The 14829-nt window shown below is 35.7% G+C and overlaps 1 protein-coding gene across 6 annotated transcripts in view; it reads left to right on the top strand.

The window, feature by feature from the left end:
• Positions 1 to 14829, top strand: part of GRIK2 (glutamate ionotropic receptor kainate type subunit 2) — a 677382-nt gene that overhangs the window by 316216 nt on the left and 346337 nt on the right. For all 6 annotated transcript variants that reach the window (XM_028494615.1, XM_028494616.2, XM_055087599.1 and 3 more), the window contains 2 exons: positions 6846 to 6899; positions 9809 to 9982. In XM_028494615.1, the coding sequence (XP_028350416.1) occupies positions 6846 to 6899; positions 9809 to 9982 (228 nt within the window). The remainder of the gene's footprint in view (positions 1 to 6845; positions 6900 to 9808; positions 9983 to 14829) is intronic.

Raw genomic sequence — 14829 nt, 5'->3', positions numbered from 1 at the left:
ATATCTTCTTTGGAGAAATGTCTATTTAGGTTTTCCACCCATTTTTGGATTGGGTTGTTTGTTTTTTTGATATTAAGCTGCATGAGCTGCTTGTATATTTTGGAGATTAATCCTTTGTCAGTTGCTTCATTTGCAAATATTTTCTCCCATTCTGAGGGTTGTCTTTTTGTCTTGTTTATTATTTATTTATTTATTTTTTGGCCACACTGTGTGGCATGTGGGAATCTTAGTTCCCCACCAACCAGGGATCAAACCCATGCCCCCTGCAGTGGAAGCGTGGAGTCTTAACCACTGGATCGCCAGAGAAGTCCCCTGGTTTTTTGTTTTTTAAATCAAAGTGTTATTGTTACACAGTCGGTTTAAAAAAAAAAAGCCAGAGAAGTCACCTTGATATGATTTTCTGATAAAAAGTCTAAGTACTTTAATTAATTGTCTTAAAAGAAAAGTAATATAAATATTGATGATCTTTAAAGCACATTGACGTTCCGAGGTTACTTTCAAATGGCTAAAATACTGTTTGTTAATGTGAACATTGATCAATGCAGTAGATATTTCTGTTTTGTGCTGAAATGAGGGAATAAACTTCAGATCAACAATTAAGCAGGGCTTCCCTGGTGGCGCAGTGGTTGAGAGTCTGCCTGCCAATGCAGGGGACACGGGTTCGTGCCCCGGTCCGGGAAGATCCCACATGCCGCGGAGCGGCTGGGTCCGTGAGCCATGGCCGCTGAGCCTGCGCGTCCAGAGCCTGTGCTCCGCAACGGGAGAGGCCACAACAGTGAGAGGCCCACGTACTGCAAAAAAAAAAAAAAAATTAAGCAGCTCAACCATTAAAATCAACTAGTAAGAAAAGAGAAAAAAAATTGTTCTTTACCTGGCATGCATGCTGAGATGCCTTACACATTTGATCTTATTTAATCATCACCATAACCAAACGAAGTAGGGGCTAGCTCCACTTTACAGACAAAGAAACTGAGTCTCAGAAGGATTAAGTAGCTTGATCAATGTCCATCATTGGTTAAGGAAATAGCAGAGGGATTTATATTTCTCCTAGTGATGTTAAGAAGTATTCATTCCAGAATAAAGCATTGCCTACCTAAAAAGATAATTCTAAATCAATCAAACAATTCATAGCAGTAAAACCTCTTACTATTACTTGAGCACTATTCAGGCCTAACAGCACACTGGAAAACAATTATTATTAGCTCATATCTTATATATGAGGGGATTGATGTAAGGGGTTAAATAGCTAGTACAAGGCTGTACTATGTAGTAGAGCCTGAATTTGAACACAAGTCTTTGGACTTTGTTTTTTAAGCTCTTCTGTACACACTGGCTGACTGGAGATTAGCCACCTGTCTTGAAACCTCTCAAATGTAAGATAAAATATCTCTACTAGAGAGTTATGCAGATTCAGATGTCAAATTATATCTCATAAAATATAACCACCAACAGTAAATGTCTGTGATAACATGGTTAGTTTATTAAGCAGATGTTTATGCAGTGTTCCAATATGGATGTTGGTTTCACTACAGTAAAATATTTAATTGGATTTGGAAAATTGCTCTAGTGTTATATTTGAGTAATAAAGAATATAAGGGTCGTTGTTGTTGTTTGGTTGGTTTTTTGGGGGAACAAAATGATGTGATAAAGTAAGCGCTGGAATCTAGAGTAGGGATTTGTTTTTCATTTAATACCAGACAATTCTTGGTCACATTTAGAATACACAGACTTGGAAAGGATACCTTTCCTTTATGCCTGGAGTGAGTATCACTGTACTATTTGTCAGTGACAAATAATAGGCTTTTGGTAGGCTTTCTCTAGGCCTCCAACAAGTATGTAGTTGATCAGTTGTCTTGTCTATAGAGTAACTAACTCTGACTTATTTTGCTGTTTGAAAGGTGAGAGTATCCATCACCTTTAATAATAGAATTTCCATTCTGTCTTCTAGTTGATATATCCATTATTTCATACTTGTTTTCTGATGTGTAACCTGCTATTCGCAAAATGAAAACAGAATTAAAGTAGTATCTAAAATATATACAACAGTGAAATTATATAATTTTAACAAGATTAGTAGGTGAAAAATCAGAACGGAGGGGAAATGAGAATATGAAAGTTAAGTTGAAGTCAGAGTAACACTATTACACAGACTGCATGCTTTTTGATCCTGTAACACTGGCAGACCGCATATGGTGGGATTTTTTTTTAAAACTTACCTTGTCCAAGGGAGCATTTATCTCATATTTGGATCTTAGCTACTCTAGAAACCAATTCAAAAAGAAAGTAAATAGATTCTTTTTTGTAACTGCAGCAGTACATTTCATCGGACTCCATTTTATGATTTATGAAATTTTTCTGAGATTCCTCAGCGTTGGCTAATGATGACACTGCAAAGAAATGGTACAAGAGTTGAAGATAAGGCACAAATGGGCTTTCAGCTTGTCTGGCTTAATCCAAGAACAAATATTAGGAGTATCAAGAAAAAGAGATGTTTGTTTTATTTAAACTGACTGAGCTCTTACTAAATAGTGAGCAACCATGAATTTGAAGTTTTCCTACCTGAGAGCTTTAAAAGTGAGTGAAGCCTGGGCTTGGCTAGATTTCCTCTGAGGCAAATTAAGGGCACTCATTGGCATACATGTCTTAATAGCAAAAGATTCCACCTCTAGTCAGATTTGTCAAAGAGAATCCTCTATGGCAGGGCCAGGATGCTGTGGAGTAAAGTCTCACGAAGACATTCTATCCCAGAAAAAAATAGCAACCAAGAACTTTAAAGTCCATATCAGAGAGTATGACATCAAATTTTTTAACCTGGAAAAACGTAAAAGCAGATACAAAGAAACTGCTACAGCAGCAAGAAGTAAAGAATAATAAAATTTTAAGAAATATGTATAAAGTCTAGCCCTCCAATTGTTAACCTTAAGCAATGTAACGTCCAGATATAACCTGAAGGATAGACTGGTTGCAAATTATATGCCTGGATAACTGCATGTGGCATTGTTAACACTACATCAGTTAAATGTTGGGAACTTCTAACAATATTTTGATTTTGGAAAAAATTAATCTGTGGTATTTCTTTCCAGGAGGCGTGACGTGGCACAAGCAATTTTCTTTTGCTGCCACTCTTGTTTATACACAAGAAGATAATAATTTTGTTCTTTTTAATGTGGTTTGAAGTGTGCATACAGTTCATTCAGAAGCAGTAGTAGCAAGACATAAATGCTATAATTAAAAGAAGGTCCAGAACAAGTTCTTTTTATTTTTTATTTATTTATTTATTTATTTTTGTACGCGGGCCTCTCACTGTTGTGGCCTCTCCCGTTGCGGAGCACAGGCTCCGGATGTGCAGGCTCAGCGGCCATGGCTCACGGGCCCAGCCGCTCCGCGGCATGTGGGATCTTCCCGGACCGGGGCTCGAACCCGCGTCCCCTGCATCGGCAGGCGGGCTCTCAACCATTGTGCCACCAGGGAAACCCCAGAACAAGTTCTTTTTAAATTCCCATTGGAAATTATTAACTCACCTTTCAAGAGAGTATCCCCATTGTTCACTTTTGTTCATGTTAGAGTATAGGTACTCCATCAAAAATAACTAAACTTTTCTACTTAGATCTAAGTTCATAGTGCATACTGACTCTTGTTTTCAGAATCGGACTGAAGGGAGGTCAGTGAAATGCTCACATAGTCCTCAGTTATCCCTCAAAGGTTTCTTTTCAACGTAATGAAGAAGAAACCTGGGGCTGGTGCAGAACACCATTTTCTTAACCATCTCCCACCCTCGCCTCCAAAACACAATTTCCAGGATTAGGCTGAGATTCCCAGGTTTTCGAATTATCAAGGAGGAAACAACCAACATTTTAGAATGTATAGCTCCTAAATGGATCTATATCTTTGGGAATATAAAATATGCCACTTTATAAAAGGCATAGATTATGCTCTATATCCAAGCTCCAAGAGTTAGAGACCTAGAGTTTATTTTCACTCACTGTCTCAATTTGTTGGCTAATTTATTCATTCTTATTATGTCTTAGTTTCTTCACCTGTAAAATAAGTATAATAACAGGACCTACGTCATAGGATTTTTAATGAGGCCTAAATTGATTAAGATGTGCAGTGTGCTTAGAATAGTACCCAGCACTTTTTAGGCATTATGTGTTATTTATAGTTATACATCTGAATCGCTGTTTCTTTCATTTATCCCTATCGATATTTCTATGCCTATTGAGTTGGTAAAGTAAAAAATATCGACAAGGGTAATGCTGAGCTCTCATTGAGTAGTTCTGAAGTTGGGAAACCTTTAACACATATCCATCAGGAACAATGAATACCTTCTACAAAGATAATCTGGTAAATTTTTATTTAATAAGAGAAATTTTCTCTTATTTTGCTTAAATGTAAATTTATCAGAGAGTTATTGGCTCATGTAATTTTTATCCATTCAGGAAATATTATTTGGTTCCTAAAAGTTGTGCATCCAATTCAGTTGTGGGGGGGGCGGTCCCCACACCACAAGCAGTGCTCTGACGCCAGCACATTGTCCTACAACCCAATTCAGTTCTGACAGCATCTATCCAGAGGTAGCATCCGATTCCGCGGGTTAAGGGCTTGGTCCTACAAGACTGTTTCCCCACCTCCCCAACTTCGGACATGAACCACTAGTCCAGGTTATCACTTGTGCTTCTGACCCACCGGCTATAGAGTGGAGGTTCCTACAACCCCCTCAGGTTTGATTAATTTGCTAGAGCAACTCACAGAACTCAGAAAAACATTTTACGTACTAGATTCCCGGTTTATTATGAAAGGATGTAACTCAGTAACAGCCAGATGGAAGAGATGCATAGGGCAAGATACAGGGAAAGGGCAAGGAGCTTCCATGACCCTTCTGAGTATACCACTCTCCTCTCATCTCCACATGTTCACCAACCTGGAAGCTCTCCAGATCCTCTCCTTTTGGGTTTTTCTGGTGGCTTCAGTTCATAGGCATGATTGATTAAATCTTTGGCCATGGCGACTGAACTCAGTCTCCAGCCCCTCTTCCTTCCCAGGAGGTCGCCGGAGTAGAACTGAAAGTTTCAACCTTCCAATCATGAGATTGCTTTCCCCTGGCAACCAGCACCCACCCTCCCATCTTAGGGGATTTTCCAAAGTCACCTCATTTGACATAAACTCAGTTGTGGTTGAAAGGGGCTTGCTAAGAATAACAAGACACCCATTTCACCTTTATGGCTCTGAAGCAATTTCAGGAAGTGAAGAAAAGAAACCAAATATTATAACAAAGATGTTCCCATTGCTTTTATTGTTTGGGAAATTCTAAGAGTTTCTGGAGTTTTGTGCCAGAAATGGGATGAAGACCAAATACATATTTCTTATTATAAATTACAATATCACAGTTCCTAAGTTCCTTTCCTCTGCTCAATTCTTTGATGCTACCTTTCATTAACAAATGTTTCTCCCTTAAAAAAAAATACATTTTATATATCCCAAAATTTTTCACAAACATCTATCTTTTCTTACTGAACAGCTAATGCTGTGGAAATACAAATTTTACTGTAGCTAATTGGTTAATACCTACCTATGGGTATGGAATACAAAGGATGTAGCTGGGGCAGCTACTTAGTAAACCAATTTGAGTAGTTAGTAGTTTGTGGAAGAATATTAGATGCACCTGAGAATACTTGTTTCCTACTAAGAGCTCTTCATTCAGCTCAAAAATGCATCATTTTTCAATTATCATCACCAGCTACTGTTCACTGATAAACAGCTATTTCTAAAGGATTCTGTATTTTCAGAGAGGAAATTGACACTTCTTATGACTGGAAGTTCTAATCCAAAAGTCCTTGTTTTAAGACTGATAGTCTAAAATTGATGAGGGGGCTTCCCTGGTGGCACAGTGGTTAAGATTCTGCCTGCCAATGCAAGGGACACGGGTTCAAGCCCTGGCCTGGGAAGATCCCACATGCTGCGGAGCAACTAAGTCTGTGTGCCACAACTTCTGAGCCTGTGCTCAAGAGCCCGCAAACCACAACTACTGAGCCCACGTGCCACAGCTACTGAAGCCTGTGTGCCTAGAGCCCGTGCTCTGCAACAAGAGAAGCCACGACAATGAGAAGGCCGTGTACCGCAATGAAGAGTAGCCCCCTCTCGCCTTAACTAGAGAAAGCCCGTGCGCAGCAACGAAGACCCAATGCAGCCAAAAAAACACCAAACAAACAAATAAGTAAATAAAATTTAAAAATAAAATAAAATAAAATAAAATAAAATTGATGAGGACTGTAGAAGTGTGAAATAAAACATAGTAAATTTCAATTGTTCATTAATAAAAAATAAACTTTCCTTTATCTGTACAGTGGTGATTTACATTTGCTTCATTAATACTACGAAAACATCTCTAAAATGCTAAAAAAAAATTCTGTTGGTATTGTACTTTGGAACACTGTTTTCCTAATTGAGTAATACTTTTCAACAAAATAAAATGGTGTTCCTTACTATGGTATTTGTAGTGAAGACATTACAAATAAAATGAACTAAGATGTGCTAATTTGAGGTTTTGTTTCTAATTTAATGCCTCTTTTAATATGTAAAGCATAAGCCTTAACAATTGCAAACATTCAATTAATAGCTTTTCTATCAAGAGAATTGGTTCAGAAATTCCTTCATAACCACTAATCTTCTTTAACTATGGAAAAAAGATTTAGTTTGACCCAATTTTAATGTAACCTGAAGACTATAGGCTGATTCTTCATTACATCCTGCTATTTTCATCTCACTTGTCTTATTGACAAAATGTATTTCACCTAAAGTGTACCTTCAATATTAATATTTTAATATTTTTATTTTTTACTTCTTAGGCATTAGCTATGGGAATGATGACAGAATACTATCATTACATCTTTACCACACTGGTAAGTAATTTATTAAAACATAAAGGTAATGCTCTAAATTTTCTTATAATGAATTTCAGGATGAAAAATGGGTTTTTGAGTGAGAAGAAGTAATATAATACTGGTACTTTTAAAGTTATGATTTATTTTATTTTGATAAAACCCAAGAGGAATTATCATCATAGAGAACTAATGTTTCTTGGTGGGAAGCTGATGATTTTGAAATAATATTGTTTCAGATATTAATTCAAAATAATGTCTTATTTTTATATTGCTTAGAGGACTTTCAGAACATAATGGATTTTAAAATTAGTTTGCTGAGAAATCAGTGTTTTAGAAAAGCACAAATTCTTATGTTGTTAGCTCCATTGACTTAACCGAAATCAGGTTTATTGAAGCTGCTCCTTTAGTAGATTAAATTTTCTATTCTGTTTTTGCATACGTTGAGTTGGATTTTTTTAAGTAAATATGATTTAATTTGCAATTAGCAAATTGAATGTTACCCTTATCTTTTGTCTTTACATACCCACTACAGTTTTTTCTCAATATGCATGAAAATCTGACATTCTTTTTCTTTTTTTTTAATCAAACCTACTTACCCTTAGCTCTATTTCTTTACCAATACATTATCCTAGTTTTCCTTCCACTGTGAAACAGCTGTCTCTGTCACTAGTTCCTGCCCATCCCCCCAACATGAGAGTATCTCCAAGTTTGGGCATGTATCTTATTTTCTTTTTTCCTCTTCAATTATTTTCTTCAGAACTGGTATGTACTTAGAGCTTCAATTATGACCTTTGTTCAAATGAGATCTAAATGTCTATCTGTAATATTCCTGAATTGTTGTATATCGCTGCGTTGCAGAACGTTTCTAATCGTTGTGGCGTTAAGATAATTTCAAATTATTTAAACCTTAATGTATTATCCTCTGAAGTGACTCATCTTCTGACTCTTCCTTCAAAACTTCCACTGTCTCTAACTCCTGTATCCCCAACAAAATGCCACTGATTTTTTCTCCATAGTGTCTGTAGTATGCATCTTCTCCTTTTCCACAATGACCAGTCTAACCAATGCTCTCTCTTTGTTAATTCAAAAGTTTTCCAATTGATCTCCTTGCTTTTAGGAGTCTTGAAGTTACCAGATTAAATTACTAAAATTTAGTAATTGGTCTAAATTACTAAATTTTAAATCTAAATTGATCACAATAGCTTCTTGTAAAAACAACTCTTCTTCAATGAAGATGCTTCACACAGTAGGTAGTGTTTTATTGGTAAATACTAAGGCTAACTCTGCTGTATATCTGTATCACTTCCCACCAGGCAACTTTTTTGCAGCCTGTGAGAAACTTAGTGATGGGCTGGTGGAGAGTGAGTAGAAGCCTTCACTCGTCAGCAAATTATATTTCAGTGCTGTTGAAACTCAGTTCTACCATAATCATAAGATTTTAGGGAAATCGAAAGCATCTCTTAATAAGGAAAAACATGGAAAAAAAAACTAGTTTAGTATATGTAGGACTCATCTAGCCTATAATTGAAGGTCCCTTTCAGTTTGATTCTAACCTAACTTTCTTGTTTTCTTTTACTGCTGTTCTCCTTCATGAATTCTTTTATAGCCAAACTGATTTAGGTCAGTCTCCTGAGTAGACTTTATATTTTCTAATTTTTATGTCTCTACTGACATTTTGGTCTCCTTTTGTCTTTTGCCTATCAAAAGCATGGCCATTCTTTAATGGCAGCTCAGATCCCATCTGCTCTGTGAAGTTGTTCTTTACCATAAAAATTGAAAATCATTTGTCTTGCTTCTGACTCTTTGCACTTATCACTTGTACTCTTTTGCCCCTTAGCATATATTGCACTACATTTTATATATATATGTGTGTGTGTGTGTGTGTGTGTGTGTGTGTGTGTGTATGTAAATATATATATAGCCAGAGAGAGAGAGAGAGAGAGAGAGAGAGAGAGAGAGAGAGAGATAATCTTCTTGGCTAGATTGCAAATGTTGAAAACTAAAAACGTAAAAGTTCCTTATATTTTTCACAGCACAGAATAGAGCTCAGGCCAACGTCAGCTTCTCTTCACTGAATTTTGCTTCTATAATCTAGTCTGTACAGCTGTATGAGCAAGCTGTGCCCAGGACCAACGGCATTGATCTTGCCCTGGCTCTCAATAGTTCTCAATGTTGTCTGTAAGATCTAAGGAATAGCTAATGCCAACTCAATGGGGGCAAAAGTCCCACATGCTGCATGTTCTCATAGTGACATCTGACTGCTCTGACAGCTTTGGCCTCCTATCTCCTGGGCAAATCCAGAGCACTCACTGTATGTAGAGTAGAAAGGGCAACCAAAATCTGAAGTGTTCCTTATGGGGGAGTTGCTAGATAGGGTATAAGACAAAAGAACTACAAGAGTTCTTGTAACCAATAAGGCCAGTTTTGTTAACTTTTTTCCTCAGCTTTGATATAATTTTCATTAGTTAGAAGCTATATTTCATGATCTGTTTCTTAAAAAAAAAAGAAAAAAGGCAAAGCAAAAAACACAAAAATGGCAATAACCAGTCAAGGAAGCAAGACATGGGAAAACACCTATAATCAGTTAAATATAAAAGTAATGCATAAAATTTAAGGGCAAGCTATCCCTAACATAGAGAAGAAAGTTTATGCAAACCTTAAAGGTAGGTTGTAGAAAAGCCTGTTGTTCCACTGGTGGAACTGGAATAATATATATATGTACTTGTTTATGTAGAGTGTGTATATATTTGCATTGGCAAAACATGAGGATAGTGTATTTGAATCTTGGTGATTTGTGATGTTTAAACATCATTTGAGACACAGTGGTGTTAAGTAACCTAAGGCAAGCAGGAATACATGATTATTTCAATTATACTTGCCTATGAATATTCTCTCTTGATACTAACACAAAGAAATTTGTCTTTTAGGACCTCTTCGCTCTTGATGTAGAGCCCTACCGATACAGTGGCGTTAACATGACAGGGTTCAGAATATTAAATACAGAAAATACACAAGTCTCCTCCATCATTGAAAAGTGGTCTATGGAACGGTTGCAGGCACCTCCGAAACCCGATTCAGGTTTGCTGGATGGATTTATGACGGTATGAATACCCACTTAAAGATCAGTTTGTGTGTTTCTAAGTAATAGTGAATAAATTATTGAGTCCTCTGGATCCAAACTTCGGTTTAGTTATTAATGTTAAAGGCATGAGATCAGAAGTACTATTGCCAATAATTCTATTAACAATTTTCTAAATCAATTTTATGTGGCAAATTTAACTTTTATCCAAGTATCTCAAAAAGCATTACAACTATTGTCAGAAAACTACAATGTAGGTGATTTCTCTAAAATTAATTGCTGCTATATATAGGGTAAATTAAAGACTGAAAAGAAGACATTAACCTGAAAGTTATCCTTCTGATCTTAACTACCAGTATATGATTGCTCTTAATCATGTTGGTTTCTGATATCTGATGTCATATAAATGACTTACATCACACTAAAATTTCCCTTGAGCTTACTTTTTAAGGTTCAGAATTCACCAATAATCACACTTGTTATTTTCAAGTCTTGGTTTTAAACCTAGACTAATGCTTAAACTGTAAAAGAAGGGTACATTTTATGTAACTTTAGTTGTTTATACCAGTTCTGCCAATGAAAATCTAATACAATATACATACATAATTTAAAATTTTCTAATAGTTATGTTAAAAAACATACACCAAAAGGTAATTTCAATATTATTAATTTATTTAACCCATTGTATCAAAAATGCCATCATTTAAACAATCACTATAAAAATTATGACTGAAATATATTACATTCTTTTTTTCTGTTAAGTCATTGAAAGTTGGTGTGCATTTGACACTTCGGGTATTAGTTCAGACTAGTCACATTTCAAGTTCTCAGTAGCCATATGTAGCTACTGGCCACCTTATAGGACCAGGTAAGTTTATACTGTACTATTTAACAAATTATAAATGTCTCATATATTCTCATTCAATCTATTTTCTATAGACAAAGTTACTGCTACAATTTAGTAAATAGCTCAGCACTTTGGCAATATTTACATTTCCTAGGTCATTAAAAAGTATCATTCTAAATGGAAACTTTATAAGCAGAAACATCCTCTGTCCTGATGTGTGGAAAAGCTTTTTCTATTATGATTGTAATGTTTCCATTAATTCCTTCAATGGGGCCTCAAAGTATGTTTTTAATGTTGTAGCAAAATATGGGAAATTTTTGTGTTTTTCTTCCCTTAAAAGAAGATTTAGTAATACAAATTGAGTGTCTTCATAGAGACTGTGAAGAAATCATAGTTACCCTCTAGGCACCAACCTTCTTATGGAAAGAAAAAAAAAAAAGACATTATTTTCTTTTAGTGAGAAAAATAACCTACTAGAATTTGAAAATATCTTATATCCACATTATTGTTTTAAGGAAATAGTATGAGGGGAATTTTACCCCTGTGCATAAAAAGAGATGGTTGACTAGTTCTAGTATTTTAGTTTTACCTTAAGATATATTTGAGAAACTTTGTTGGGAGGAAAATACATAAATAACTTAAAAATGAAGATTTTTTTTTCTGAAGTACATCCAGATTAAAAATAAAATACAACCAAGAATAAATTACAAATATTATATTTCATTCCCAGTTTGAAGATGGTGAATCAAACTCTTGGAACCTAATAGACAATGTTATTTTTAAAAATTAAAACATATACTTCCTTTTAAATTGTTATTTTAATCATGTATATATTTTTTCCATATATGCTTTCTAACTCTCTTTACCCTTCCTTAATTTCAAGATGGATATTGTTATTTGTTATTCAGAACCATTACTGAATGGTTTTAGGAAAAGTAAATCAATGGGTATCATGGCAATCTTAATATTTTCATACTCTAAGACTTCCACTGATACATCCAAGGATTAGTGTGCCCTTTTTTATATCAGAATCACAAAAATTATCCAGACTTACTTGGGTACTCTGTGTATTTCTGTATGATTCCTGTATCATTCCCTTGAAACTTCTAGTAAGTTAAGTAGACTATTGAAAGAGATAAATACAAAGGAAGATAAATTAATTTCACATCTAGGAAGGTAGGGGCTCTTGGAAAGAATTAACCTTCATAAAATGGATCAAAAAAGACAAAAATCAGTAATATTGGGCTTCCCTGGTGGTGCAGTGGTTGAGAATCTGCCTGCCAATGCAGGGGACACGGGTTCGAGCCCTGGTCTGGGAGGATCCCACATGCCGCGGAGCAACTAGGCCCATGGGCCACAACTACTGAGCCTGCGCATCTGGAGCCTGTGCTCCGCAACAAGCGAGGCCGCGATAGTGAGAGGCCCACGCACCGCAATGAAGAGTGGCCCCCGCTTGCCGCAACTAGAGAAAGCCCTCGCACAGAAACGAAGACCCAACACAGCCAAAATAAAATAAATAAATAAAGTTAAAAAACAAACAAACCAAAAAAACACTTAAAAAATCACTTATATTTCTGTATACTAGGAAAGAATAATCTGCAATTTATTAAAATTTATAATTTTTATAAATAAATAAAATTCATTTTCTAAAATAACAACAACAAAAAAAACCCCAGCTATGTGTCTACACTAATGCTAAATGCTTTGCATGCATCATTCCATTTAATCCTCAAAACAACTCACTGAGCTGGTACCATTATTATTCCCATTTTACAGACAGAAATATAAGACCTCAAGTGGTTAACTAACATTCCAATGTCACACAGTAAATGTCCGAATTTTAAATTGAACCTGAGTCTTTCTGTTATCCAAATTTGAACTCTTAGTCGTTATTTTTACCTTCCCCCATTAGCCACATAATTACTCCAAGTCCCAGTATTTACAATTATGGAGCACACAGGCCACTAGACAAGATGAGGACCTCAAAGTCAACCAAGTGTGTGGACTCTTTTCTTGGCTTTCCTAAACATATTCTTCCCAATAAAAGGTATATGCACACTAAAAAGAAAAAAAAAAAAGACAGGGTGTTAGGATGAATGCAGGTTTAGGTTTTTTCTTTCTATCCATGAGTCCAGTCCTCAATCCTGCCCTTCTTCTGAACTGACAACTGATTTAGTGGGAGTGGATAAGTGATAGAACAAAAATGCACTGATGAGAAAATGATTAGCCTATTTATTGAAAATTCTGGGCATTGTGTATAGACCATAGATTTTGAAATCTTCAGAATAATTTTTTTTTTTTTTTTTTTTTTTTTTTGTGGTACGCGGGACTCTCACTGTTGTGGCCTCTTCCCGTTGCGGAGCACAGGCTCCGGACGCGCAGGCTCAGCGGCCATGGCTCACGGGCCCAGCCGCTCCGCGGCATGTGGGATCTTCCCGGACCGGGGCACGAACCCGTGTCCCCTGCATCGGCAGGCAGACTCCCAACCACTGAGCCACCAGGGAAGCCCTTCAGAAGAATTTTTAATGCCAACACTCTTCTCTTTGTTATAGTCATGAAATATTTTTCAAATAGATCTTAAATAAGAAAAAAAAAGTATAAGGGATAATTGCCTCTTTATTTATATATCTTTATTTGAGTTACTGCAAAATAAAAAAACCACCAGAAGACTTACATGAGAACATTTTTTAAATGAATGACTTCATTTTTGAAATGAAGATAAATTTCCTTGTATGAGCACTTTTTGAATAGTTCTTATCTAAAAATGTGTGCCAGCTATTTATTTTATTATATTTATAAAGAGAGCATGGAACACAAAATATTTTAGAAGTAGACATAAAGTTTGCCATTCAAATAAAGATTTCTTTTAAAATGTATGCAGATTGATGACTTTTTTACAATTTTCCAAAAGGAAAACTGATAATATCTTTTAAAATATTTCATTAGATAACATATAATTATATAAAAGATTATATATAAAATATTTTATTATATAAATTAATTATTAATTATAAAATAGTGCATGATTATTCTAACATAAAACCAGTATGAGATCTGTTTAAAAATGTTTGTGTATTTATGCCTTGTATGAGTATTCTTTTTCTTTTCCACTTAAGATTATATTGTAAGCATTTTCCCAGTTATTAAATGTTTAGGAAAAGAAATTAATAAGCTATTTCCGCCATGAATGGAGTAAGGAAGTTAAGAGGATTCTAGTTAGAAAAGAAAAGAATTATAGCCTGGCGTTGTAGAGTTGGCAACATTCCCTTTAGTCAATTCCTGAGATCTCAGTGTTTATATATACCTTGTTCTTTTTTCTCCCTATGGTCCCATTAAGAAATGGGACTCTCAGCAAAGTCCCTAGTACTTGGAGCAAGACCTATTATCAGTATCATAGTCATTTGTCACTATGTAAGATCACAGTGCTTAGATTTTCACATTATTTCTTTATGTTTAAGCTATAAAAAGAAACAATGAATTGGATTCATAAGAATTTTCCTGGTTGAGTTAGCACCTAGGCTAAGTGTTTATCTGCTAAATGACTGCTGAATACAAGACCATTTCTGCCATAGTTGTAGTTCCTTCTGTGGTCTGGGAACATCATATTAAAGATATTAATGCTAGTAGCTCAGTAAAATTCTTATCTTCATTTGGTATAAACCCAGCCAGGGAACCAAGTCACACAATACCTCCAAACCTGATCTCACTAAGAAGGAAGGAAGAAAGGAAGTCTGACCCTCTTCCTTCACACATAAGGGTTTTGTTTTTAACTCATATCACCTTTCTCCCACTTTACCCCATGCCCACACACTGCCATCCAGGTAGTGCTCTAAATGCCTCCCTAGACATGAGCCCTTATTATAAAACCCTTTCCCTACTGTGCATTCTTTATTAATTATTCACAGATTTCCATGCCCCTGGGAGTGGGGAAGCCCCCTTCAGTGATCATCATCACTGTCCTTTACCGCGTGATCAGAAGGCATTTCTCCCCATCCTCTGACCAGACATCTGCTTTCCCCAGG

This window comes from Physeter macrocephalus, chromosome 10 (genome assembly GCF_002837175.3).
Source record: "Physeter macrocephalus isolate SW-GA chromosome 10, ASM283717v5, whole genome shotgun sequence".
Taxonomy (NCBI): domain Eukaryota; kingdom Metazoa; phylum Chordata; class Mammalia; order Artiodactyla; family Physeteridae; genus Physeter; species Physeter macrocephalus.
This window is presented reverse-complemented; position numbering and strand designations above follow the sequence as displayed.